At 46.4% G+C, this 27,938-nt stretch overlaps 3 protein-coding genes and 1 long non-coding RNA gene across 4 annotated transcripts in view; 2 read left to right on the top strand and 2 right to left on the bottom strand.

Moving 5' to 3' along the window:
* LOC115468279 (E3 ubiquitin-protein ligase TRIM39-like) overlaps positions 1 to 27,938 on the bottom strand; it is a 1,086,936-nt gene that overhangs the window by 618,377 nt on the left and 440,621 nt on the right. The gene's annotated exons all lie outside the window — the stretch shown is intronic.
* The window catches only part of LOC115468284 (E3 ubiquitin-protein ligase TRIM39-like), a 384,146-nt gene that overhangs the window by 283,797 nt on the left and 72,411 nt on the right, over positions 1 to 27,938 (top strand). The window lies entirely within an intron of this gene.
* Positions 1 to 27,938, bottom strand: part of LOC115468322 — a 306,189-nt gene that overhangs the window by 205,828 nt on the left and 72,423 nt on the right. The gene's annotated exons all lie outside the window — the stretch shown is intronic.
* Positions 13,700 to 27,938, top strand: part of LOC115468286 (E3 ubiquitin-protein ligase TRIM39-like) — an 875,973-nt gene continuing 861,734 nt past the window's right edge. Inside the window, exons 1-2 of the mRNA XM_030199896.1 lie at positions 13,700 to 14,195; positions 16,327 to 16,422. Of these exons, the coding sequence (XP_030055756.1) occupies positions 13,782 to 14,195; positions 16,327 to 16,422 (510 nt within the window). The 5' untranslated portion in view covers positions 13,700 to 13,781. The remainder of the gene's footprint in view (positions 14,196 to 16,326; positions 16,423 to 27,938) is intronic.

Genomic DNA, 27,938 nt, shown 5'->3' on the forward strand with positions numbered 1-27,938 from the left:
GTTCCACTCCTCCTGCCCCCTGGATTGGCTCAAAATTCGCGCCAATCTAAGGATCAGACTGCCTCCTGCCACCTCATTGGTCCAAATTCGTGCCTCTTAGCAGATCCTGGCTCCTATTGGCTATCTCACACACTGTTCCCAGCTTGCTTTGGGTACCTTAGCCAGCAAATCAGGAGCCTTGTATTGTGCTCTTAGACAGCCAATCGGAAGATTTGTAAGAAGTCTGCCCTTCTCTCACAGTTACTAACTGCTGAAACTTTATAAACACACATCTAGCATTTATGGACACCTGAGCTCTTTGTTTTATAGCAGTGCTGGAGCATTCTAAACACTTTAAGCATTCTAACAAAAGGTGCTAGCATTGTTGCTGGCTCTCAGCTTGTCCTCTGTGTCTCCCTGCTCACTGCAATATGCCCCCTTCCTAGGAAAGGGGGGGGGGGGGGGGGACAAGGTAAAATCTTCTTTTCTTCACTATATTTACACTTCTCCGGGGGTACACAAATGTTGCCCCCAACATTTCTCCCAATACTTCATCATATAACATTACATTCACAGTTTTTGGTTAGGCACATCACAGTAACACTTCTCACATTACTATGCCTGTCTCAATACAGGTAGTAATTGTCTGACACCTCCTGGGAGGTGAAACAGGTATTCAGGAGGGCCAACACCAGCATCCTCTCCTATTACTTCGGGTTCTACTTCCCCCTTTACATCAGGCTCAATTTCTAAATCTGGCACTTCTCTGTTTGGGACGGTATCTTCCCTGGCAACGTAAGTGCCAGGCTCTCCCAACAACACATACAGTACACTGTCATTGTCATCATCATCATCAGTATCTTCAATATCAGATATCTCAGGTAACCCCAAGGTGGACCCTAAATCACACATGGCTTTGGGTAACACTTTCACATGGTTTCTGTGCACTACTTTGACAGGACCACCTTCCTCAGGGACAACTCTGAGGCTACCTCCCTCAGGTTCGTTCACCTGGTCTATCACATATATTCTGTCATCCCACAGGTCCTGAATCTTTTGGCGGTCGGGAAACCTCTGGACTCGCAGCAACACCCTGTCTCCTTTCTTCAGTAGGGCCCCCTTCACTCTCCGGTCGTAGCACCTCTTTCGGGTCTGCCCCTTCTTCTCGGCCACCTGTCTGGCGATTTCCCATGACAAGGCCATCTTGTCGTGATGTTGCTTGACCCAGCCGTCCAAGTTTGTTGCGGTGCCATCCTCTTCTCTAGCAAACACATCTGAGAACATTCTTGGATCTCTCCCAAACATGAGGTAGATTGGTGGATCTGACTATTGTAGGCAAGCATCAGTTCAGGTAGGTAGTCACCCCAATGTCTCTTTTTAGAGGGTGGCAGCGTTCTCAGCATCTCATGTAGGGTTCGATTAAAGCGCTCACACTGCCCATTACCTTGAGGGTGATAGGGCGTTGTTCGGCTCTTTCTTATCCCATACAACTGGCAAAGGTTCTTGATCACCTCCGACTCGAAAGCCCGGCCCTGGTCTGAGTGTAGTCGTTTTGGGGCACCATAGTGGACTATCCAGTGTTCAACTAGGGCTCTGGTGGCAGTCAATGCAGTCTGGTCTCTAGTAGGGACTGCTACAGTATACCGGGTGAACATGTCAGTTATAATCAGCACATTTTCAACCCCGCTATCTTCTGGTTCTAGAACTGTGAAATCTAGTGCAAGGACCTCTAATGGGTATGAAGTCTTGAAACAATTTAGAGGGATTTTCTCTCTGGGTGCCACATCTCTTGCCAAGAGACAGCGTTTACAGTCTCGTCCCCACTTTCGGACATCATCATGAATCTGCAACCAATAGTATTTTCTTTGGATGGCTCTTGTCACTGCCTCCTCAGCTCTGTGTCCCATTTCATCATGGTAGGTGGACAAGATTTCTGCTTTTAAACACTCTGGGACTACTAACTGATCAATTTGCTCTTGGTCTCTGGGGTTTTTAATCACTCTATATAAGAGACCATCTTTCAACTTCAGTCTCCCTCGCATTTTCCAAAGCTTTTTGCTGTCTTCAGACCAAGTCTCAAATCGTCTGTCCCTGGCACTCAAAAAAGCTTCGATTATGGGGTTTAAGGTGTGATCTGTTCTCTGTAGCTCTCTCACAGTGAGGTCAGACAGGTAAAACACTTCCGACTCTGGTTTCACAGGAGGGCTATTGGCTCCAGCACGGATGTTTTGGCTTTGAGCCTGGAACCGCTGCTGAATCTCATTGGCCTCCACTATCCAGGACTCAGCACCACCATCTTCCCCAGCTTCTGATTCGTGTAATCTGGACAGTATGTCAGCATTGGTATTCTGTCTTCCAGGCTTGTATTGCACCTCAAAGTTGAAGTCAGCCAACTGGGCTAGCCAACATTGGATTACTGCTGACACCTTCGCTGTATCTAAGTATCTCAAGGGATTATGGTCTGTCTTCACAATGAACTTTTTGTATACCAGGTAGTCGCGAAACTTCTCGGTGATCGCCCATTTCAGAGCAAGGAGCTCCAATTTAAAAGGACTGTAGTTTTGTCATTTCTCTCACTTTTGTGTAGGCCCCGGCTGGCATAGGCGACTACTCGTTCCACACCATCTTGTTCTTGGCTAAGTACTGCTCCTAATCCACTCCGGCTGGCGTCGGTAGTCAATATGAATGGCCTACTGAAATCGGGATATACCAGGACTGGTGGCGACATCAACTTCTCTCTTAGCACATCAAAAGCCTTCTGGCACTCCATGGTCCACACGAAGGAGGCCACACTTGGCTTTGAAGGTTTGCCCATTAGCACATGTAGTGGTTTCGCTATCTGTGCATACCCGGGAACAAATCGCCTGTAGTAACTTGTAAACCCGACAAACTTTCGGACATCTTTAGCTGTCTTTGGAATCGGCCAGTCTTTCAGGACCCTGGTCTTGTCTTCGTCTGCTGCAACTCCCTTCTCAGACACCACATGGCCCAAAAACTTCACTTCTCTCTCAAACAAGCAACATTTCGACGGCTTTAGCTTCAACCCATGTTCTTTAAGTCTAGAGAACACTTTCTCGAGGCGGTCCACATGATCTTCAAATGATGCGGAAAATATCAGGATGTCATCCAGGTATAGTAAGAGGATGTTGAGCACGTAGTCATTGAAGACCAGTTCCATGAGTCGGGAGAACGTAGCAGGTGCATTGCTCAATCCAAACGGCATCCGGTTCCATTCAAAGAGACCGAATGGTGTAGTTACAGCTGTTTTGGCCTTGTCTGCTTCAGCCATTGCCACTTGGAAGTAGCCAGACGTTAAGTCAAGTGACGAAAAGTATTTGGCTTTTCCCAAAGCATCCAGTGACTCTTCAATTCGTGGGAGGGGGTACGCATCTTTCACTGTCACTTGGTTTAGCCTCCTATAGTCCACGCAAAACCGTATCCCTCCATCTTTCTTCTGAACGATCACTGCTGGGGATGCCCATGGACTGCAACTCCTTTGCAGGATCTTCTGGTCCACCAGTGTTTGGATGTGCCTCTTGAATTCCTCATATATGTGAGGTGACACTCTCCGGTATGGCTGTTTTATAGGTACTACATTCTCTGTGTTGATGTAGTGTCTTACGAGGGTGGTAGACCCAATGTCACCCTCATCTTTAGAAAACACATCTCGGTGCCTCTGTAACAATCCTTCCACCCTCTTCAGCCTGCAGGATGGTTAGATTTTCCCACTTGACCTGCGGTATAGGGGCTAGGCTGTTCTCGAAATTCTTCTCTTCTATGGGGGTCACCACAATCTCAGATTCAGCTTCGTCAAACCTCACCCTTTTCTGAGATACTGTCTCTATGCTCTGCAGAGCAGCTAGCTCTGCTATGCGCGCTCGTGGGTGAATCTGGATGGTTTTGTTGCTCAGGTTCAACACTCGGATAGGTACTTTCCCCTCCTCGGCGTTAGCAAGTATTTTGGCCACCATCAACCCCTCTGGAGAAGTGATAGTTGGCGTGGGTTCGACAAGGACTGGACATACAGGTAGGGACCGGATCCGGTGACAGATGCCCTGGGTGATTCTTTCTGTCAATGGAGGGATGACCACTCTTTTGTTCCCCAGCAGCTTAACAAAGCCAATCGGCCCCTCTTGATCCAGTTGCTGGTATCCTTGCCGGATCTGTGCGACAATCTTGCAAACACGTTTGGGATTGGCAGTGGTACTGTTGAAAAGGGAAGCTCCAGGCACAAGGTCTCTAATGTCTTTCAATACGTTTGTGCCAATCAAGCCAGGAACTTTGTCACTCCATGCCTCATCTCTGGTGACAAATATGCATCTATCAGGAACGGTCTGGCCAAAGCAGGTCACGTCAGTCACTAAACAGCCGATTACTGGGATCTCCAATCCATTTGCCGCTGTCAATTTGATCCATGCAGCATCTAGCAATTTTGGCTTTGTCGTTAGCTTGGTATAGAAGTGGCTAGCTGTAATCGTAGACATTTCAGAGCCGGTGTCTATTAAACAATTTACTGGCACTCCACCCGTAAGCACCTCAAAAATGGGTCTTGGACCAATAGCGCTTTCTCTCTTCTGGGCCTCGTCAGTGGGTCCTCTATCAGCCTGCAGCTGCCTCTTCTTATCTTGATTGGATCTTATCCTCATCCAGCCTGCCTGAGCATGCCCCTCTCTGCCTGAGTCCGATTTCTTCTCTCAGGCCATGCTTTCAGCCACCTTTCTTTGTCTGTAGCCTCGATTGCCTTGCTGTGCCTCTGTTTGTTCCCAGGCAGCCTCTGCTGTACTGTAAAACTTTTTTTCTTTGTTCCACTCCTCCTGCCCCCTGGATTGGCTCAAAATTCGCGCCAATCTAAGGATCAGACTGCCTCCTGCCACCTCATTGGTCCAAATTCGTGCCTCTTAGCAGATCCTGGCTCCTATTGGCTATCTCACACACTGTCCCTCCCCTAGTTCCCAGCTTGCTTTGGGTACCTTAGCCAGCAAATCAGGAGCCTTGTACTGTGCTCTTAGACAGCCAATCGGAAGATTTGTAACAAGTCTGCCCTTCTCTCACAGTTACTAACTGCTGAAACTTTATAAACACACATCTAGCATTTATGGACACCTGAGTTCTTTGTTTTATAGCAGTACTGGAGCATTCTAAACACTTTAAGCATTCTAACAAAAGGTGCTAGCATTGTTGCTGGCTCTCAGCTTGTCCTCTGTGTCTCCCTGCTCACTGCAATATGCCCCCTTCCCAGGAAAGAGGGGGGGGGGGGGGACAAGGTAAAAGCTTCTTTTGTTCTCTATATTTACACTATGCATATTGTGGTAGCCATTTACAAAGGCATATTAGGCTCTTCACATGTGCAGCATATGCCCAAATGAGACTAACGCCAGGCTACCACACCCTCTGCCAGTAATTTCAGATTTGGTGCATATGCCCAATTTACCGCAGTAATCGGCACTTGGCGTGTGCTGACTGGTCACCGCACGTGTAATGCGTGGGCCCTTACCGCTAGACCAATGGGTGGTATTAAGGGCTCAGGCTGGTTTTAGGCGCGCACTGTCCCATTTTTAGAAAAGCCCTTTTTTGTGGATGCGGTAAAAACTAGCCCGGTGCACGCCTACACTGCCGCAGGCCACTTTTTACCAGAGCTTAGTAAAAAGACCCCTGAGATCTTTAAGTCTGTCCCCATATGCTTCTTAGTAGCCACCCCTTCGGACCAACTGTTTTGGAAGGCAGTGGTTTCCAAACCTTATGCTGGAGCCACCCCAGCTAGTCTGGTTTTCAGTATTCATGAGATAGTGGAGGGTATGCAATCTCTCTCATGAATATTCATTGTGGGTATCCTAAAAACCTGACTGGCTGGGGTGCCTCCAGGACCAGGTTTGGGAACCTCTGTTCTGAGGTGTTGTTTTACTAAGCTGCAGGAAAGGGGGGGGGGGGCCTGCGCTTGTGTCAGTTCGTGTTTGTGACGCATGCTGAGCCCCCTTTAACCGAAGTGAGTAAAAGGCTGTCTCTTTTTTTTTGTGTTTTTAAAGAAATAGCTATGCGGTGGATGGACCATTTCTGGGGGAGCACTTACCGACATGTGTTGAGGTGGCAGTAAGGGCTCCAGTCCTAACCTGACAGTAACCGGGGAGTGATTACCACCAAGTAAACAGCAGCACTACAAACATAGAACATACTTTTTGTAGCGCCGGACATGGTGCGTGTAAGGGGTGGGAACTTAGTGAAAGCAAATGAGGCCTCACCAGATCTTATACAGAGGCATCATCACCTCCATTTTTCTTCTGGCCATTCCTCTCGCTCGGCACCCAAACATCCTTATGGTATATGGTATAATTACAAATTTTTATACCGTCTTCCTTCATGAAAAACAAAGCAGTTTACAATAAACAAATTGAAATCATATAAACTAACAGAAAAAGAATGCCATAATTAATAGAACAGAGAAGATGAAAGACTATAGTAAGAAGAAAGAAAGAAGTCATTATAGTAGATTGCTCAACGCTGCCACTGCAACTCAGGAGCTTTTGCTGTCTTTTTTTTCTCCCTGTTTCCGGAGTCATCTGTCCATTGGCCATATTCCTCTCTTCCAATCTTTATTTCCTCCCTCCAACCCTATCATGTCCAGCGTCTCCCATCTATGACCCTATTCCTTCTTTGCCAGGTGTGTCCCTATTCTCCATCCCATAACCTTACTATGCTCAGCAGACCGCCACTCCAACCTCTCCCCTTCCTCTCAAGTCCAACATCTCATCATCTGTGTCCTTTCCACAGCCCCATCACGTCCAGCATGCTTCTTCAACCCCCAAAGACCAGGATCTCTCCATCTATGTCCCTGATTCCCCCTGCCAATTTCAGTATCTCCTCCCATGGCCTCCACATCCAACATTTCTTTTAATTTATAACTATTTGTATACTGCCCTTTCCAGAGCAGTGTACAAATCAAACATACATAAGAAAAAGTTACAAAAAAACATCTAATACAACATAAGCTCAATAAGGACATGACAAATAACCAGATCACGACATTGTTTCCGTCGGCTGCCCAGATCACTGTCTAGCCCCTTGATGGTGAACCTATGACACGCATGTCAGCACTGACACGCATAGCCATTTTCGATGACACGCACCTGATGACATGCACCCGGGGCGGATCACTGATGCGCCCCCCTCCCTGGGTGCAGCGTGACCTCACCCCCCCCCCCTGGCGAAATCACCCCCCCTGGTGCATGTTTACCTGCTGGGGGGTGCCGTGCGTGCTCCTATTGGCTCCCTCCAAGTCCTCCGCTCGTTCCCTCCCTGCTGCTCCCTCTGCCCCGGCTCCTGCACGGCCATTAGGGGATCTTTGACCTCACTTCCGGCCGGCGGAGCAGAGAGCAACGGAATGCCATGGGGGACGCATCTCTGGGGTCCCTGTGATCGCCATTACCAGCAACCACATAACCACAGCAACCATCATCCAATCTACTGTTCTGGGGTGTCGTGGATTTCTAATTGACCATCATTACTGAGATAGGTGAGGGGGAGGCTGGGAGAGGCGAGAGCATGTGCTATGGGTGCCGTTTCCCGCCATTAGAAACAGCGGCAGCCATCTTAATTTACAAAAGGTGGTCAGTTAGGCTAGTTAACCCCTAATTGCCTGCAGGGTTAACAGGCTATCTATAATTCTATCTTCTGTCACTGCCCCCCTGATGGAGAACCCAAAAAATAAAAAACCAAGGTTAAGTAAAGAAAGTGGTAGTAGCAGTAGCCGACCCTTTCAAGAGACATGGACCGAGATGTATGACATTATAGAAAAAAATGGCAGATCATTTTGCGTTCTATGTACTGAAACAGTAGTAAGCAGAACGTGGAATATAAATAGACATTTTGAAACTAATCATTCCCAGCTCTTGAAAAAAAGTGAGGATGAAAGGAAGGAATACATTTCCAGGCAGCTACACTTTATAAGAGCCAATCTAATTCCATCCTTAAATTTGTAAGAGGTTCTAAAGTAGAGGAGTGTGGTAGCCGTGTTAGTCCACTCTTAAGGTTATCAATAGAAATCAAACAAAATAAAACATGGAAAAGAAAATAAGTTGATACCTTTTTTATTGGACATAACTTAATACATTTCTTGGTATATATCATTCAGTGTAAAAAATGTAACGAAGGATGCTATATTGGGGAAACAGGCCAGATGCTTAAGACACGATTCAATTTACATAGACATCACATGAACAATACAGCCAGTAGGACCCCCACCCCGGTGGGACAGCACTTCACAGAACCAGGACACTGTACCAGTGATTTCACAGTGAGAATACTGAAAGGTAACTTTAAAACCATACAAGAGCGTAAGACCTTTGAAGTCAGAATGATTGAATATTTTAACACCCAACAAAAAGGACTTAACAAGGATCTGGGGTTCCCAGCCCATTATAAACCATAAGCTGTATGTCTCTGTTGATCACCCCACCCCTCACCTACCCACACCCATCCTGTTAGAATATCAATGATATGCTTGATGTCCCCAGGCATACCTACGACCCACCCCCCTCCTCCCACCCTGTCAGACTGTCATAGTAATGCTGAATGTTTTCACTTATATACATTGTCAGCTAGCACATTTGCTTATTTCCGATCTGAGGAAGAAGGCAACCTTCGAAAGCTAATCAAGAAATGTATTAAGTTATGTCAATAAAAAAGGTATCATCTTATTTTCTTTTCCAGGTTTTATTTTGTTTGATTTCTATTGATAACCTTAAGAGGTTCTACAAATTTAACATCTGCAAGTTTGAGCATTGCTCACTCCATAGCTCAGCATGGAAAAGCACCCAGTGAGGGAGGATTTATTAAAGAAACTCTCCTAAGATGTGCACCAGTTCTATTTCACGATATGCATGCAGAATAAAGATGCAATTATTAAGAGAATATCTGAGATACCAGGAGGCTTCATGTGCCAAGGCAGGATTCACTGACTTAAACGACTTAATGTCAGTTGTTACAAAAATAGTTAATTTAATAGCTGCTCGCCCCCTTCACAAGTGAGAATTTTCTGCACTTTTACTGGAGGTTGATTCCACCTACAGTGGACTGCTGATGTACAATAATGTAAGATGGCTGAGCCGAGGCAAAGTTCTTGAGCGCTTTGTGGAGTGCTTTGAAGAAATTAAGTTATTTCTTGAGGATAAGGATAAGGATCTGGGAAACTTTCCTCAGCTCAATGATGATAAGTGGGTCAACACCCTGATGTTATTATTTTATCGTCTTATCAATTCCCCTTTTGATACATTCCTTTGTTCTATTCCCCATATGATACTTTAACTCCGTCTTCGCATAACTCCTCACAATGTAACCCAGAATCGAACTGTAACAAATTGTATTTCCATCATTTACAATGTATTGTAAGCCACACTGAGCCTGCAAATAGGTGGGAAAATGTGGGATACAAATGCAATAAATAAATAAATGTTTTTTTTACAGATCTCTCTGTTCCTATTAATGAACTGAACTTAAAGTTACAAGGTTTTGGCAAAAGTATTGACGTTATGTTTTGGATACATAAAAGCTTTTGAAAGTAAACTTAAAATTTTCAAGCGAGATGTAGAAAATAAAACTTATAAGTATTTTCCTCGAGTAACAAAGTATTTGAGAAGGCTAGTGCAGCTATACAAAATGAAATGGAACCCTTGCATATAAAGTACCAGCATGTTTTAGACTCGTTACTGACCAGTTCAGTGATAGATTTAATCAATTTAGAAGCCTAGAACAGACCATGAAAATAATTAAGTATCCTGATGTAGTAGTCTACAGTAGTTTGGAATTAAATGGTTTCCAATGGATGCAAATTGATGATTTGGAGATGCAACTTGTAGAATTTCAAGACAGCATCTGGGCTCAGGTGTTTGTCGACTTGAGGTCAAAGCTTGAGAATCTGGAAAGGTGCCGCTTGGAGAATCATGAGGAGTGCCACTACGAATAGGAAATTTGGAGTGCCTGGAACCGATTACCAGACACTTTTAACAACCTGAAAAATATAGCAATGGCTTTACTCACAATTTTTCCATCTACGTACTTTTGTGAAACCTTATTCTCAATATCAAACAATATCAAAACCAACAAAAGAAACAGATTGACAGATGAAGTTAGTAGCGCTTGCTTGGGCTTGAAGTGTACAAAATACCAACCTTCAATCGAAGATTTAGCCAATGAAATTCAGCAACAAAAAAGTCACTAATAGGCAGGTTAGTTAAAGAATTCCCCCTCCCCCTCACTTATCTTAGTTCACGGCACCCCACACAAGTTAAATAATATCAAGACCAACAAAGAAACCGACTGACAGATGAACAAAGAAGTCACTAAGCAGGTAAGTTAAATAATTAGGTTTTGGTTTATTAAATAGTTATATATTACAACTATACATTTTTAAACTATAAATATCGCGAAATTATGTTTTTTTTTCTCGAAGTGACACACCACCCGAGTTATGCTCGGTTTTTTTGGGCGAATTTTGACACACCAAGCTCAAAAGGTTGCCATCACTGGTCTAGCCTGTACCAAGAAGTGTGTTTCAGCAGTTTCTTCTTCATCAGATCTGAAATAAGCAAATGTTGGTAGGTGACAGTATATATATAAGTGAAACATCAAATTGCACTGATTTGTCACCCTCCTATCTCCATGCATATCTCCCTGTCCCTCACCCACCCAACTCTTCCTGTCTCTCACCTTTCCACCCCCATCCTGTTAGACTGTCACTGAAGTGCTTTGATGTTCACTTATATACTGTCATCTTCCACATTTGCTTATTTCCGATCTGAGGAAGAAGGGCAACCTTCGAAAGCTAATCAAGAAATGTATTAAGTTATGTCCAATAAAAAAGGTATCATCTTATTTTCTTTTCCATGTTTTATTTCTATTGATTACCTTTAAATAGCCCTAAATTCTTCTGTGTCCTGAGAGTTCAGGCGATTTGTTCCACTCCACCTTCACCCTCTTTTCATTTCTACTCCCTCTGTGCTCCAGCCCCTCATCCTCCCTTCCTACCCTCCCGAGGGGGGGTGGGGAATAGAAGAAGCAGCCTAGTGGTTAGGGTGGTGGACTTTGGTCCTGGGGAACTAAGGAACTGAGTTGGATTCCCACTTCAGGCACAGGCAGCTTCTTGTGACTCTGGGCAAGTCACTTAACCCTCCATTGCCCCATGTAAGCCGCATTGAGCCTGCCATGAGTGGGAAAGCGCAGGGTACAAATGTAACAAAAATAAAATAGATACTATTGAGATTCTGTTGCTACTATTGGAGGTTCTACATGGAATGTTGCTACTATTGGAGATTCTACATGGAATGTTGCTATTCCACTAGCAACATTCCATGTAGAAGGCTGCGCAGGCTTCTGTTTCTGTGAGTCTGACGTCCTGCACGTATGTGCAGGACGTCAGACTCACAGAAGCAGAAGCCTGCGCGGCCACATTGGTGATCTACAAGGGCCGACTTCTAGTGGAATAGCAACATTCCATGTAGAATCTCAAATAGTAGCAACAGTGGAGGAGTGGGCTAGTGACAGTGGAGGAGTGGCCTAGTGGTTAGGGTGGTGGACTTTGGTCCTGAGGAACTGAGTTCAATTCCAACTTCAGACACAGGCAGCTCCTAGTGTCTCTGGGCAAGTCACTTAACCCTCCATTGCCTGCAGCATTGAGCCTGCCATGAGTGGGAAAGCGCAGGGTACAAATGTAACAAAAATAAAATAGATACTACTATGACTGCAGAAGTTTGGCAGCATCAGCAGTGGCTGAAGGTGGATGACGGGAGTTGGCAGAAAACTGGCACCAGCATTAAGCTGGTGGCAACCCTACATATATTATGTTTACTCTGATAGAGGGTTAACACTCTGGTTAAAATTCTAACACACCACCTGCTTTTTTTTGACAGGATGTTTTCTCCCAAGGTTTACCAAAGCCAACTGGTGCCTCTGATCACACAGAAGGGAGTAGAGATTAATGGGTCCCAGGTTAATATTGCCCTTCCTCTGGCCCACCTACGTGAGACCTTTGCTTGCTGCAGAGCTAAGCTCTGTCCCTGCCCCAGGATCCAGGTAACAAATAGCAAAACTCTATTGGGAGAGGTCACTGCTGCCCTCCCTGCAGCTCCCAGACCCCTGGATCTCTCTGTAACTGGGGAAAAAAAGGGAGGAACTAGGACTCAGATGCACAAAAGTCCTCGTTGGAGCCGTTCCGTACCAAATTCCTAACAAATCGGTACGGAACGGCTATGCACGAAGGAAGGGAATGCAAATGAGCTGTTCATTGCAGCTCACTTGCATCACTAACCCTTCGTTAAAAACGTCGGTAATTGGCCCCTAAAGCATGTGCAGAGCAGCCAAATGTTATGCTGGCTGCTCTGCGCATGCCACAAACACCAAAACAACAACAACAAAAAAAAAACCCACACAAACACGTGGCTCCCCGCTTCCCCTGCATTAGAAAACTAAAAAAAAATAAAAAAAGGATCGGGAGAGGTAAAGGCTTCGTCAGGAGTGTCCTGTATGGATGGCCTTGCCCCCCCCCCCCTGAGGTCACCGATGTTCCCTGCTTCCCCCTGTATGAAATAAAAAATAAAAACAAAGATGAAAAGTTTTGTAGCCCCGGCCCCCCTCTCTTCCTGTCTCTCTCTTTCTCCTTCTGCCATCCTCCGCCCCGTGCCCGCCCCCCTGAGGTCGTCGCTGCCGCTACCCCCTCCACCGGACCCCCCCCCCTCCGCCTTACCAGCCCGCGCAGTGCCTCTCACCTCTGTGTGAAGGCGCTGCATGGGCATGAACAGCTGATCGGCCATCAGTGATGTCTCCTCCGACGTCCTCCGTTCTTCCTGGGCCCGCCCTCCTCTGACATCAGAGGGGTTGGACGGTTTCCTAAAGGACAAGTCCATGAACCGCTACTAAACGGACTTGGAAAAATCCAAAATTCCAGGAATAACATGTATAGAATGTTTGTACGTTTGGGGAAGCTTGCCAGGTGCCCTTGGCCTGGATTAGCCGCTGTCCGTGGACAGGATGCTGGGCTCGATGGACCCTTGGTCTTTCCCAGTGTGGCATTACTTATGTACTTATGTCCTCTACTTGTCTCACTTTTATTACATAGAGCATGATTTAACCTATTGTGATGTCATAGTGGCTCATTCCACCAATAAGAGCCAACCTCATTAGTGATGTCACAATGGCTTGATTGTATAGAATGTCTGTACGTTTGGGAAGCTCGCCAGGTGCCCTTGGCCTGGATTGGCCGCTGTCGTGGACAGGATGCTGGGCTCGATGGACCCTTGGTCTTTTCCCAGTATGGCATTACTTATGTACTTATGTGAGAGGCTTTTTATATTTTCTAATATGCCAGCTTGGATTTTTATGCTGCCGGGAGAAGTGGGGAGCAGTGTCTGTATGACAGCTCAGGCCTTAACGACAGCTCTGAGCGTACGGTAAATATTTCACGGTAAATGATTCGGTGCAATCGTCAGTATGGTTAGTGCATTCCGAATCGCCCACATTTGAATGGTAGTTACTTGTTTGCATTCTGTTTTTGTTAGCTGCTAGCGTCGTCGGAAAATGGCCTTTAATGCATGCAACGGTTAGGAATTTCTTCCTTAAAGGGTCGTTAAAGGGTCGTAAAGTTTTGTGCATCTGGGCCTAGGAGACAAGAAAGAGGGCAGACAGCCCTGGTGTCTTCAAATTTCACAAAGTCCCTGACAAATATCCTGTTCCACAGAGCCACTCCTTATTTTCGAACTTACTACAAGTTATAATGTGAAACAGAAACTGAATTCCTGCTTTCATTTCCTGTAAGAATCATGGCTGCTGCAAACCCTGCTGAGAGTCTGCAATATGAAACTTCTTGTTCTATCTGTCTGGATTATTTTACAGATCCGGTGATGACAGACTGTGGACACAACTTCTGTCGCTCCTGTATCACTCAGAGCTGGGAGGGGAGAGACACAGACTTCCCCTGTCCCCAGTGCAGAAAAAGATCCAGGCAGAGGAATCTCAGACCAAACAGGCAGCGGGCAAATATTACAGAAATAGCAAAAAAGCAAAGTCAGACTTCAGAGAGACCCAAAGAGGAGAATCTTTGTGAGAAGCATAAAGAGGAACTGAAGCTGTTTTGTGAAGAAGATCAGAAACTTATCTGCATTATTTGTAGAGAGTCCAGAGATCACAAATCTCACACCGTGATCCCTATAGAGGAGGCTGCACAGGAATACAAGGTATGTGTATATAATGAAATTACTGAAAATGTACATTTTCAATCTCTCCTCGTGGAAACAGGAAATACGTCATCGCAGAAGGCGGGACTGTATGAGGGAAGGGAGAAGCTGGAGGCCAGCCCGCAGTGATTTCTTCACTGCTGTCGCTGCCGCTGAAAATAAAACAGTTAAACTTGCCGGGGAGGAGGGGAAGGAACGGAGAGGAGGGCTGTCAGGGAGGTGAGCAAGGGCAGGGAAAATCGCTGAACATGGATGGGATGGGAGGGGAGGGCAGGAGGAGAGAAGAGATTGCTGAACATGGAGGGGAGGGCAGGGGACAGAAGAGATCGCTGGACATGGAGGAGAGGAGGGGAGGGCAGTGGGAGAGAAGAGGTCGATTGAGGAGAGGGTAGGAGAGAATGGAGAGTTGCTGGATGGATGGATGGAGGGAGGAAAGTCAGGAAGGAGATGCACATGGATGGAGGGGAGGGAAGAGAGGAGAAATGCTGGACATGGATGGAGGGAAGGAAAGAGTAGACAAAGGAAGGAGATGCACACGAGTGGAGGGGAAGGGAGAGAGGAGAAATGCTAGACATGGATGGATGGGAGGGAAGACAGAGGAAGGAGATGCGAAAGGGTGGAGGGGAGGGGAGAGAGGAGAAATGCTGGACATGGATGGAGGGAAGGAAAGAGTAGACAAAGGAAGGAGATGCACACGAGTGGAGGGGAAGGGAGAGAGGAGAAATGCTAGACATGGATGGATGGAGGGAAGACAGAGGAAGTAGATGCACATGGATGGAGGGGAGGGGAGAGAGGAGAAATGCTGGACATGGATGGAGGGAAGGAAAGAGTAGACAAAGGAAGGAGATGCACACGAGTGGAGGGGAAGGGAGAGAGGAGAAATGCTAGACATGGATGGATGGGAGGGAAGACAGAGGAAGTAGATGCACATGGATGGAGGGGAGGGGAGTGAGGAGAAATGCTGGATATGGAAGGAGGGAAAATTGCTGAATTTAAGGGCTGGATCGGAACACTTTGAAGGCAGATGCTGAAACTGGAGAAAGGATAGGGACAGGGCTACAGATGGTAGACAGGACGCATAAGGACACAGGAGGATGGTGGACATGGTGAGAGAAAATATCAAATGGAAAGAAGACACTGGGACCAAAGCGAATAGAAAAACTAAATGATCAGACAACAAAGGCAGAAAAAAAAGTATTTTATTCAGAATGTATTAATTGGAATATGTCAGCTTTTGGAAATGTGCATCTGTAAAATTTTGCACGTAATTTTCAATTTTTCTAGTATTGCTGCACGCTAAGTCTGTTGTGTCATGTGTTTTTCATGTGTGATATAGGTGCAGTATTCTGCTAGCGTGTGGTATTTGCAGCCCTTTTTGTTTTGCTTTTTTTTACATGAGGTAGTGTATTGGTGTTTTAGAGCCCGGTGTAATTACAGTTCTGCCATTTCACGCATAAGGTTGTAGCTCGTCCTGTCCTTGGAATTAGTGCTGTTATGGTTTGGTAAGGTTCTGAGTGTGTTTTTGCACAAGTTTGTGTATAGTATTTTGCAGTGGAGAGATTGTGTGTTGGCCTTACTGAGGTGGCACCAAAACATCAGAAAGGGTTTTAGAGCCTAAATCATGACACACTACCTCTTGAAGGATCTACATATGGTCGTTAATAAAAGCAGCTCATTGTGAACACTATCCACCCTAAAAGGGTGTTTTGTGGCTCTACATGAGAATTGTGATATTATGATCCCTTTTATTTCATATTGTTGACGGTCTGCATTTTCCGTGTGGTGGTATATTGGTATATTAGGTCTAAATTTAATAAAAGGTATTAGTTGTGACTATTTTATTTGTACTTATTTTTTTTCTGTGTTGTTAGGCAATTATGGATGTAAGCTCCACCCCTGGTTCACCCCTAACACCGCACCCTTTAGCCTCCCCAAACAGTTGGGCCACCGACCGCCTATGGGGTCAAGCCTACCTTGCCTGGTTATACCACTTTGAATATTGGCCTCTTAGAATTCAGTTATTTTAAAGAAAAGATCTAAAATGAAAGGAACATTTCACGTTTACTGTCGAGTCTGAAATTGTGGTTATAAAAATAATCACATGCTAATCAATGATGTTTAATATTCACAGGAAAAGCTTAAAATGCACCTGAAGCCTATGAAAAAGAATCTGGAAGATCTTCTGAAGTTTACATCTACTGAAGAGAAGAAAGCTGAAGAGCTGAAGGTGGGTGTCTGTGTCTCCTTCTGAGCCAGTTTCTGTAGGGTTTTTGTTCCTTTCAGTACTTCAATCCCATAAATCACCTGAATAAGAGAATAATAGACTTCAGTCTGCTTCGTTACTTATAGTATGGAAACTATTGGTTCCTTATTGGCTGAGAACAGGCAGGTTCTGAATCTGTCAGTGGAGCAAAGGAAAATTGTAACATTGTATTTATTGAAGAGAGGTAGTGTGGTGTGGGCTGCAAAATGGGAAAGGAGAATTAGGCTTAGGTTTGATCCAGTCCAGTAGTGTAGAGTGGGGGTCTTCGGGGCTGTAGTGGTTCCAGAAGGATGGCTGCAAGGCTCAGTGCACCAGGGCCTGTTAGGGGGCAGGAATTGGAGCAGTAACATGCCTGAAAGGGTCTCTGGTGTGGGGAAGTAAAGCAAGAAGTAGGCAGGAGCCTGCAAAAGAGCACCTGGAGCCTCTGAGAAAGAATCTGGAAGATCTTCTGAAGTTTCAATCTACTGAGGGGAAGAAAGCTGCAGATCTGAGAGTGGGTGTTTGTCAGGCTTTTTTTCGAAAGAGAAGGACGCCCATCTTTCGACACAAATCGGGAGATGGGTGTCCTCTCAGGGTCACCCAAATCGGCATAATCGAAAGCCGATTTTGGGTGTCCTCAACTGCAGTCCATCACGGGGACGACCAACATTCACGGGGCGTGTCGGCAGTGTAACGAAGGCGGGACTGGGCGTGGTTAGGAGATGGGCATCCTCGGCCGATAATGGAAAAAAGAAGGTCATCCCTGACGAGCACTTGGTCGACTTTACTTGGTCCCTTGTTTTCACGACCAAGCCTCGAAAAGGTGCCCAAACTGACCAGATGACCACCGGAGGGAATCGTGGATGACCTCCCCTGACTCCCCCAGTGGTTACTTACCCCCTACCACCCGCAAAAAAAAAAAAAAAAAAAAAAATTTTGCCAGCCTCAAGTGTCATACTCAACTCCATCGCAGCAGTATGCAGGTCCCTGGAGCAGTTTTAGTGGGTGAGGTGCACCTCAGGCAGGCGGACCCAGGCCCATCCCCCCTACCTCTTACACTTGTGGTGGTAAATGTGAGCCCTTCAAAACCCAACCGAATCCCACTGTACCCACATGTAGGTGCCCCCCTTCACCCCGCTTGGCGAACTATGACATATAGTAAGGAGTGATATGGTGACACTCACTGGACTGTTACATGTACATTAAACCTTGTAGCTGGGGACCCCGTTCGACCCCACTACTCCCCTCCTGCCGCCCTTGCTCCCCCTCCCTAATAACTCTCCGACACTAGAGTTGGGTAACATAGGCGCCGCTGCTTTATTAACCATGTATTACATAAATTAATTATCATGAATAAACAGGAATAAACCCATGTGCCCCCCCCTAACCCGAGCTACATATGTCCAGGCTAAACAACGACAGTTAGCCCCCCCCCCCTACGCCGCTCGCCATATAGCAAAGCGGCAATTTGTCAGAATCTCCCAGGGCCCCCACCCTACCAGCAAGGGCCCTGATCCGTGCGGACCTCTGCACATCATCCGGCCTGTCACGCCCCTGGCTCCAAGGGTCCCCATGAGCCATAGCCCTGTAGCTCGGGGTTTGATTACTTCTTTTTGCTGCTGCGCCACAAAACTCCCAGGCCATCTGCGGAATAAAAAAAAAAACACAACCAGGAAACTGCCTCTCAACCTCTTCCTCCAACCCCACACCCCATGCCAGGGCGGGAGGGTGGGCAAACCGCCTCGGAGGAACAGGACAACGCCCATATCCTCGAAGGAGCTCTTTTTAATCTCTCCCCTTAGCCCGGCCCCCCACGCCGCCATCCGCCAATAGCAGCCCTCCCCGCGAGGCCCGCCGATTCTGGTGAGCAGTTTTTAAATGGGCCACTCACATCTCATCCCTCCCTCGAGCGTCACCCCCATGGCCCTCTGACCCTTTCCCATTGCTCGTACCCATGCAGAACTGACTCGAACAGGCCCAGCCCTCGTTTAACCGGGCACGTCAAGACCAGCTCTCGGGCCTTTTATTCTGCTCATTCAGGGATGGGTCTGTCCTGATGCCTTTTAACTGAGTTCCAGGATACAGATTTCAATCTGAAATAACTCCTGTGATGTGGAAGCTCATTTTCATCTAATTTAACCCATTTATAACCTGTAACTGTTGATTGGTTTTGAGAGCTCCAGGATATAGTTACGGATTATGGATCCTCTGGTGTCACAAAGCTCAGCAGAGCTGGTGTTAGATTAACTCAGTGTTCCTCAGGAAAATGACGATTAGAAGGTAGAACTTCAGACCTGGAGATTTTCAAGCTCTGTCATCAAGAGGTTCTGCACAAGCCAGTGGGTGAAGTGAGGGTCCCGTACCACAGCTTCATACCACTTTACCTTCTCTTTAGTGGCAGTACTGCAACTACATTCAAATCGCAGGCATTGTGCGTTAACATCAGGATGCTGCTGGTCTGTGACCACTTACTTTGTTGTTTGTTGTTTTTTTTGTTTGTTTTTCAAAGCTTATGAAACTAGAGTCAAATTTAACACTAGTAACCAGAAACTACGTCTTAAAGAATCAACACCCCTTCATCCCCTGCTTCCCTTCACCCCATTCCCCTCAACCATGACCACTTATTTTGAAAGTGCTCGCAGTGCTGTCATTGTCATATTCAAAGCAGCAGGGCCAGATTATAGGGTAAGAAAGAGAAGGAAGTTGGGGCTAGACACTAGAAGAAGAGAGAGAGGAGAACGAGATGCTAATGAATACTGAGGAAGGGAGAGAATGGGCAGATGCAGGGAGTAGATACTGGGGAAGAGAGAAATGGAAGCTGCTTGTGGTAATGGGTAAGAATAGGAAAGGAGGGAGACCCCTCTTCTGCTCACTTAGAAACAATATGGGGACAACAGTGGTACTGGGATGGGTACAGTTCACATTAGGACAGGGGGAGTTGCTGGGCAGGGATGGAGGAGATTGTGAAAGGGGGATATGCTCTGGGTATGGTGAGAGAGGAAGGCCGGGAAAAGAGTGGGTGATGAGAGGAGGAAGACTGTGCTGAGTCACCACTGTTAAAGGAGGAAGTTCTGTACCAGAGATACCCACTGAGAGGAGGGTAATGGAGCCACTGCAAGGGTGGAATATGGATTTGTGTGGGAGAAGGTACAGGTCTTGATTAATCTAGGGAGCTTAGTACACTTGTACTGGCCCTTCTGACAACAAAGAGATTCTTGTTCATTGAAAGACCTGAATCCAGAGCTCTGTTCAACAAAATCACTCTAGTGTTACTGAGAATTATTTCTCCATGTTTAATCCAGAGTGAGACAGACAGGAAAGACAGAAAGTGGAGTCTGACTTTGAGAAGTTCCACCAGTTTCTGAATAAGAAGAAACAGACCCATCTCTTGAGACTGGAGGAGGAAGAGAAGAAGATTCTCCAGAGAATGAGGAAATAGGACCCAGCTAGAAAAGCAAAGTTCCTCCCTCATGCAGCTGATCACCGAGACTAGAGGAGAAGAGTCAGCAGCCGGCCAACGAGTTACCTGAAGGTGAGATTAGCAAAATATTTCTAAGGAAGATTCAGATCTGCCAAGAGGAATCAGGGAATCTCAAGTAGCAGATCAAGCATTGCTTTGATATCCCCATGCCACACCCCACCCTCCCACCCTGTCAGGCTGTCAAAGTAATGCTTTGATGTTTCTCCTATATATACTATCAGCCACCACATTTTGCCTATTTCCAATCTGACGAAGAAGGGCAACCTTCGAAAGCTAATCAAGAAATGTACTAAGTTATGTCCAATAAAAAAGGTATCATCTTATTTTCTTTTCCATGGTTTATTTTGTTTGATTTCTATTGATCAAGTAGCAGATTGAAATAAGGGTTGATTTTTTCAGCCTGCAGCTGCACTTACCACATCAAAGCTTCTAAAATAATGTCATGGGGCTTAAATGACCAAATCCTCCTGCTCTGAAGAAGGTGTAAATTGCTGTATGTGCTCTACACACAAATCATGTGATTTACATGATCTATATTTGACTCACTGAGTGAAAAGGTACCAAACGTGGGGTTACAAATGTCCTGAGCACTTCTGGGTTCAGGGCCTTCGGACCCTCACTGTCCAGGTGCTCGGTGCCTCCACTTGGGAAAATTAGGGTTAGCAGTGGGATGATCCTATTGTCTCCCAGGAAACCCCCCTAAAACAAAGTCTACTGCCAAAGGCTGGCTGAGAAATTTTCAATCTTAATAGATACATTATACTCTTTTTAAGTTCAACGAGCACTCTGGAGTCAACAGTTCATGTAAACTCAACTGTTCTTATTTCAACTCTGCGAAACAGGATCTTCCAACTGTGTGAACTTTTCAACTTTTGAATGGAAGTCTTCTAAACCACAATCCTTTGGTATTCCCCAAGGGAACTCCTGTATCTCCTCTCCTGGAATTATTTACAGATGCTCTTCAGCAGGACTATATACACTTTTTACAATGCTCCTGTCCATGCCTATCCCTGAGAATAAGACTCCCAAGGACTGTTCTCCTCTCAATTGTATAGGTCCTGACCTCCATGCAGGGTGACCCTTTGCGTTGGCACCACCCTGATCCTGTGATGAGCACTCTCTGGCTCCGATCCCACACTCCCGAGCTGGGTCTCTCCACTGCCCACCCATAGCTCTCCTCTATAGCTAGTGGTCTACTTCTCTTAATTGAGATTTCTCTTTACTCCTCCAGGTCACTGGTAGGGGACCATTAGGCAACAAAGATCCCCAAAGGGCAACTACTCCTTTTTATGTAGTTCTAATCCCCTCCCCCGTCACTCTTGAGTACCAGGGCACTCTCTCTCTCTGCATTTTATTTTAAAATTTCTCCCCTTGGGTTGGGTTTTCTCTCACCCAGGGCTCCCAGTCACTCCCCCCCAGTGACTTTCTACAGGAACTTACTCTGCTATTCAGAGGCGGACTGACTAGTCAACTGGGAAGTGCCCTAGGCTCCAGGGGCCCAGAGACTCTGCCCAGTTGCCCACTGCCACTGGCGCTCCTACCTTGAAGAGCCCTGGTAGTCTAGTGTCTTCTTTGGGGCAACCAGGCCGGAAAGAATGACCACTCTTTCCTGCCTGCCTGCCGCTAGTGTGCCTGGTGCTGGCACTGGCGTGTTTTAAAAATGTCTGCTGAGACCCGTGAGACTGCCGCGGGAAATCTCAGAAGCCATTTTGAAAAATCGCCAGTACCAGGCCTGGGCACACTAGCAACAGTGGGCAGGAAAGTTTGGGATTCTTTCTGGCCTGGCTGCCCCTGAAGAATCCACTAGACCACCAGGGCACTTTACGGTTAGGACGCACTTGCAGGGGTCTGTAGTGTGTGGGAGGGGGTCGTAATTGCAGTGGTGGGAGGGCTGTGATATATGTGAGGGAGGTGGTGGGAGCAGTGTCTGGAGGTGCCCTGGTGACCTTACTGGCTGGATGGCCCCAACCACTGCCATTCTGCCCCTGCACCTATGAATTCCAAACTAACAGGGATTTACATAAATAACAGAGATGAAGGCTATAAAGGTTTGGAGGCTTAAATGGGCAACTTTCATTTTTGAATGTTTTGTGTACTGTAGGTAGGGTCCGTAGAGAGGGACTATGCAACTTTTTCACAACGTTGATGTTTCATGTTCTACAGCCTAAAAACTGTGGGGTATGTGATTTCTGGGGTTAATTACTTTTTCAAATTGATAAACGTTTCTCATTTTTTAAAGACGTAGTTAGTCCATTCCTGAGGCTGAAATTTTGCAGGATTATACAGTTGAAAAACCCTCTCTCCTCTGGTAAAAATAAGGAGGTCTTTTACTTGGCATTTTTAATGTGTGTTAAAAATAGGCCTGCGCTAAACACTAAAGACGCCCATAGGCCAAATGCCAGTGAGCCTTCGTCACTTACCCCACTTTTGATACCTTTTCACCCAGCCATCACAACTCCACCTCTGCCCAAACCAGGCCCTTCAGAATTTCTACATGGAGATCACGGAATCAGAGCCACTAAGGAGGTTTCAGTACTGTGCCCCATCCGAAGTCTGATTGATTGGCATGAAGGGCGTGTGTTTTAGCTCAATACTTAAAATGTTGCCCAAATATCAATTTTTCTACAACGGCAGGAGATAAATGTTAGGTTTGAAACAGGCTGATACACTTGTTTCCATAATGAGTTGGGTGTTTTCTTATAGATTTTCGGATGCTGATCATAGAAATGGCATCAAATATTGTAGTGTTATGTGATGAGCCGAGCTGTGATTAGAGTATCCTAATGATAATGTGATCTCATAAACTGTGAACTCTAATAGAATATTCTCTTTTCTCATTCCTCCTCTAGGATGTTGAATGGACGCCCTGAGCAGGTCACGTAGTTTTCTGCCCTTTTCTATGTGGCTGGATGGATTTTGAGTGAGGAAGAAGGGAATTAATCGATTGGTGAGAATTGAGATTGAGAATGGGAGAGAGGGAGGTGGGATTGTGTGAGGAGAGGGAGAGTTAAGGTGTGGAGGGAGGAAGCACTGAGAAATGAAGGGGAAGTGATGGAGGAGAGGGGAGGAGAATTACACACCTACACTCCCTTCCCCCTGACTCTCCCTTTTTCATCCCTGTACTGCCAGAATGTCTCTCCTCCTCTCTTCCTGTCCTCACCTATTTGGCCCTCCATGAATCTTCATTCCCCACCAAACTCCACCCTGTGAATCTCCTTTACCCTAATCGATATTGTTTATCTGGATTTTCAGAAGGCATTTGATAAAGTTCCCCATGAATGTCTCCTGAGGAAACCAAAAAGTCATGGGATAGGAGACAGTGTCCTATTGTGGATTAAGAACTGGTAAAAAGATAGAAAACAGAGTAGGGTTGAATGGTCAATATTCTCAGTGGAGAAGGGTAAATAATGGGGTTCCTCAGGGTCTGTGCTGGGACCTCCACTTTTTAACTTAGACACAAATGATTTAGAAATGGGACTAATGAGTGAGGTGAGTAAATTTGCTGAGGACATAAAGTTATTCAAAGTTCTTAAAACACAAGAGGATTGAGAAAAATTGCAAGAGGACCTTTCATGACTGGGAGAATGGGAATCCAACTGGCACATGAAATTTAGATCTGAAACTCTAAGTGAAAAATGCACAAAATCAAGCCATTAGGGCGTATGTGGACCAGCATTCTTAGTAGACTGGCCAAAGAGACATCCCAGCAGAATAGTGGGACACCCGAAGAGCGCTATAGTGGACTTCACATAAAAGGTCCGATGTATACATCTTACCACTGCCCCAAAATACTGCTGCACACAACTACAATAGCCCCTTTGGCTGCAGGTGTCACTATATGTAGATACAGTAGGGTTTTGGTAAGTTTTAGAGTGTCATGGGGTCAGGAGTAGTGAGCCCTTGGCCACTGCCAGCGACCGGCAGCTGCATGCGAACCACCCAAACAGGGAACGAGGCTGAAAACAGACAGGGCTGGTACAAGCAGAACTGGAGCTGAAGCTGTAGGCAGGCAGGGTTGAAACAAGCAGTGGAGGAACTGAAGCTGAAGACAGACAGGGCAGGAACAAGCCCCTAACACACCCCTTGTGATTTGAATGTAATGCTGACAAACTTCATAGCAAAATGTTTAAAAAATGGATTTCAAATATAGCAGTTTTGGCATTTAAGCAAGCAAAATGTCCAAATGCCACTTTGTGCCACTTTTTGAATGTTTTTCTGTTTCAAAAATGAGTCCCATAATCACAGAAAACGGAGTGTTCGTGGTATATTTCATTCCTTCCACATCTCTATCCCCTGGGTGTGAACATCTCCCAGAATAATCCCAATGACTCTCTAACCCATAGGTGTCAGAAAATGACGTTTCCAGTACCAGAGGCTGTTTCTACTGATCTGAAAATGGGTTTCCAACTGAGCTTCCCTCAGCAACTGAAGAAATGGGTTACAAAATATGAAGGTGAGGAATTGATCTCTTTAATTTGGTTTGTCTTCTTTTAAATGCTCTGGATGATAAAAGTATAAATCTGAGACATATAATCTGAGAAATGCTAAATAGTAGTAGTAGTAGTAGATGAAGACCATACGGCCTGTCCAGTCTGTCTGTCCACCCCACCTGCTCATCTCTTCAGTCCCTTCCTCTCCCTCAAGGATCATCTGTGCTTGTCTCATGCTTTCTTGAATTCAGACAGTGTCCTCATATCCATAAAGAAATATTTCCTGACTTCCGGTGGAGCCGCGATCCAAGATGGCCGCCGAGGAGTGAGCTCCGAGCGACCCCAGGCGAGGCCCCCGGGATTGTGGCTGCAAACCCCCCCCCCTAACTGAGAAACGGGACCGGGGCATAGAGGGAGACCGCAGGAGGAGCGGCGAGACAGCGGCGAGCGGCATTGGGAACCCCGGAAAGCCCGTATGCAGACGAGTCGAAGCTGCACAAAATGGCGGCCTGAACGGGAGAGCGGCGGAGATGGTGCTAAAAGGGCGGCAGCAGTGACAGAACGTGCTCTCCCTTCCTACTTGAGCAGGTAGCAGGCAGTGGAAGTAAAGGGTGAAAAGCGGGCTGAGGAGGGGAGATCGGAGAGACTGGAGCGGATCGGGACTGCTGCTGCGACCCTTCTTCCCCTCCCCCTGACTCGTGGTGTTACTGCAGGGAGAGCCAGGAAGAACTGTTGAAGCGGGAGAGGTGAAACCAAAAGAGAAGAGGGGGGAGCGCTCCAGTGAGGGGAAAGGTACCCCGGGGCCAATTGCAGCACAGAGGCAAGAGCAGCAGGTGCGACGGGCCAGCTGGTAGCCTGAGGAGCCCAGCGGTCATAGTAGCAGAGTGACATCGCAGCGGGGAGTGACACGGCCTGGGAACCACAGCGTCGGACCTGGTCCGGGCACAGAGTAGAATCCACTGCTGGCGGAGCTGCTGGGGGACATCAGAGCAAGGAAAACAGTTGCAGCAGAGATATCTCTGAAACAGCGGCCCAAGATGCCACCAAGAAAAAGCCTTGAAAAATTCAGATTTATGGCGGACTCTGCTGGTAAGGGGAAATCAGAGACGGCAGGTAATGGCCAAGGAGTGGAAAAGCTGAGTGACATTCCATTGGACTCTGAAGAGGACCCCCGCAGAGAAGAGGGGGAAAATCCTGAAGAGATTTCGAAAGCTGAGGTGTGGGTTGGTTTAAAGAACTGAAGTTGGATTTGGAGGGATACCGAAAAGATGTCCAAAATACGCTCAGGGAGATGCAGGCGGAGATCTGGGACTTGGGTACACGAGTGGAGGAGGTGGAGGAACAACTTGAACGAGTGCAGGCGGAAGAAAAAAGAAATAAGATAAAGATGCATGTGGACCCAGGAGATCCAACAACTGAAAGACCAGGTGGAAGATTTGGAAAATAGATCCCGCCGCAACAACCTGAGGTTTAAAGGAATTCCAGAGCTGGACATTTTTACAGACTCGAAGACAGTGATAAAGGAACTGTGCCAGTATATCCTGAATCCAGAGGTGGAGGATGGGCAGCAAGAGATCCGCTTACAAAGAGCTCACCGAAGTATGGGGCCTCAGTGAGATCTGGCACCTAGGGATATTATCGCTTGCTTCTTGGACTTTCCCACTAATGAACGGATTTTGGCCAAAGCCAGGCAGCAGAAGGTGATAACATGGAAAACTTACAAAATAGGAGTATATCAAGACCTGGCAGGTGCTACATTGCAAAAAAGAAGGACAATGCGAGAAGTGACCGGGTTCATGCGAAATAAAGGAATCCGATACAGATGGCTGTTCCCTTTCGCGGTGTGGCTTACAGTGAAGGGAAAGAAGAAAGTGAAAACACCGGAGGAGGCCTGGACAGCGCTTCGAGCACTGGGATGCGAGGGTGTTCCAGTTCAAGAGCAGAGCCACCAAGGGCAGAGGATCCAAGACCGGATTCGACATGGCAGGTGGCAGTGAGACGCGGAAAGAAGGGCGACAGAACTGCTTCCTGAAGCCTAAGAGTGGCAGCAGGTGGATGAGTATGAAAGACATGTTAAGGACATTGACTGTTTTCATGATGAAGGGAACCTGGTCGGGGGAGGGGGTGGTGGGCTGCAGTGGGCCATGGGAAGCTGTGGGATAATTGGGGAAAGGTAGGGGGGAGGGAATCCAGGGTCCAAGTGGTTAATGATGCCATTAAGGAGTATGAGGGAGGAAGGGGATGGAAGGCCAATAAAGGGAGATAAGAGTGGTACTATACACCTGAAAGGTTGAAAAAAATGTACCCAGGGACTTCGGATGTGTGTTGGAGATGCAAGACACAGACAGCACATTCCTCCATGTGTGGTGGACCTGCCGGGGGTGGCGCCATTTTGGCAAGCAGCGATGAAAGTGCTGGTCCGGACTATGGGGCTATCCTTGGTGTGTAATCCGCAGGCCTGCTTGCTGGGGATGCACAACGAACGAGAGGTGTGGGAGGAGAGTAAAATGATGCGCTGGGGACTAGCAGCGGCAAAGTGTCTCATAGCGCGCTGTTGGAAGTTAATGGATCCCCCAGACATAGGGGAGTGGAAAATCCAAGTAAGGCAATTGTGGTACATGGAGAGATTGACGGTATATAGAGGGAGGGTGAGCTCAAACGTAAGAAGGGTTGGGCAAGGCTACAACACATGATAGAACGACTCTAAAGGGGGTAAACAGGTAATCTAGGGGGGAGAGGGGTATAGGGGGTACCATGTTGAGGGAGAGGGGAAGGGGGGGGGGAATCAGGTGTATCCGCACAATTAGTGGGGGATGTAAGGGGAGCATTAACGGAGGGGGGAAGGGGTAAGGGTCGGGGGGGGATTACAGAGCTGAACATGTGGGGATATATAGTAACTAAGAGATAGTTTGTTTGTTGTTCTAAGGTTAAGATACCAAGATATGCAGAGGGGAATAAGTTACGGGTCGTTGATTGTTAATGTAACTGAACGGAAAAGGAGTATGTTTAAATAGTTACTTTGTAAGAATACAGAACCACACCTGCGAGACAGTTATAACAATTGAGGTTTATTCAAGGTTATTTGGTTATACATGTTAAACTATGTCACAATGCAATACAGTATCAAAAGTTATAAGTCATAATAGCTGCACAGTATGTATATTGAGGCATAATTGTGAGATAGTTACAACAATTGATGATTATTCTAAGTTACAAGATTGTGAATGTAAATATATGATAAAACGCAATAAAAAGTTAAAAAAAAAAAAGAAATATTTCCTTAGATTACTCCAGAGTTTCTCCCCTTTCACCATCATCCTATGACTCCTCTTTCCCCGAGTCTCCTTTCCGTTGATCTTGCTGGAACAAGAAGTTCATCAGCTTGGTAATTAGAAGCCCCAATATCATGGAGTATAACCCTGGCACAGCAGTCACCTGAAGTCTCTATTATTTTATGAAGTCTCTTTTATTGAATAAATCACAGATAATTTACTCACAGATAGATATTCAGGATACAGAGACTTCTTAATCTGGAGGCTGTGGGAGGTGGAGATCTGAAGAGAGGTAGTTGTATTGCAGGGGGAGGAGAA

This window comes from Microcaecilia unicolor, chromosome 4 (genome assembly GCF_901765095.1).
Source record: "Microcaecilia unicolor chromosome 4, aMicUni1.1, whole genome shotgun sequence".
NCBI classification, from domain to species: domain Eukaryota; kingdom Metazoa; phylum Chordata; class Amphibia; order Gymnophiona; family Siphonopidae; genus Microcaecilia; species Microcaecilia unicolor.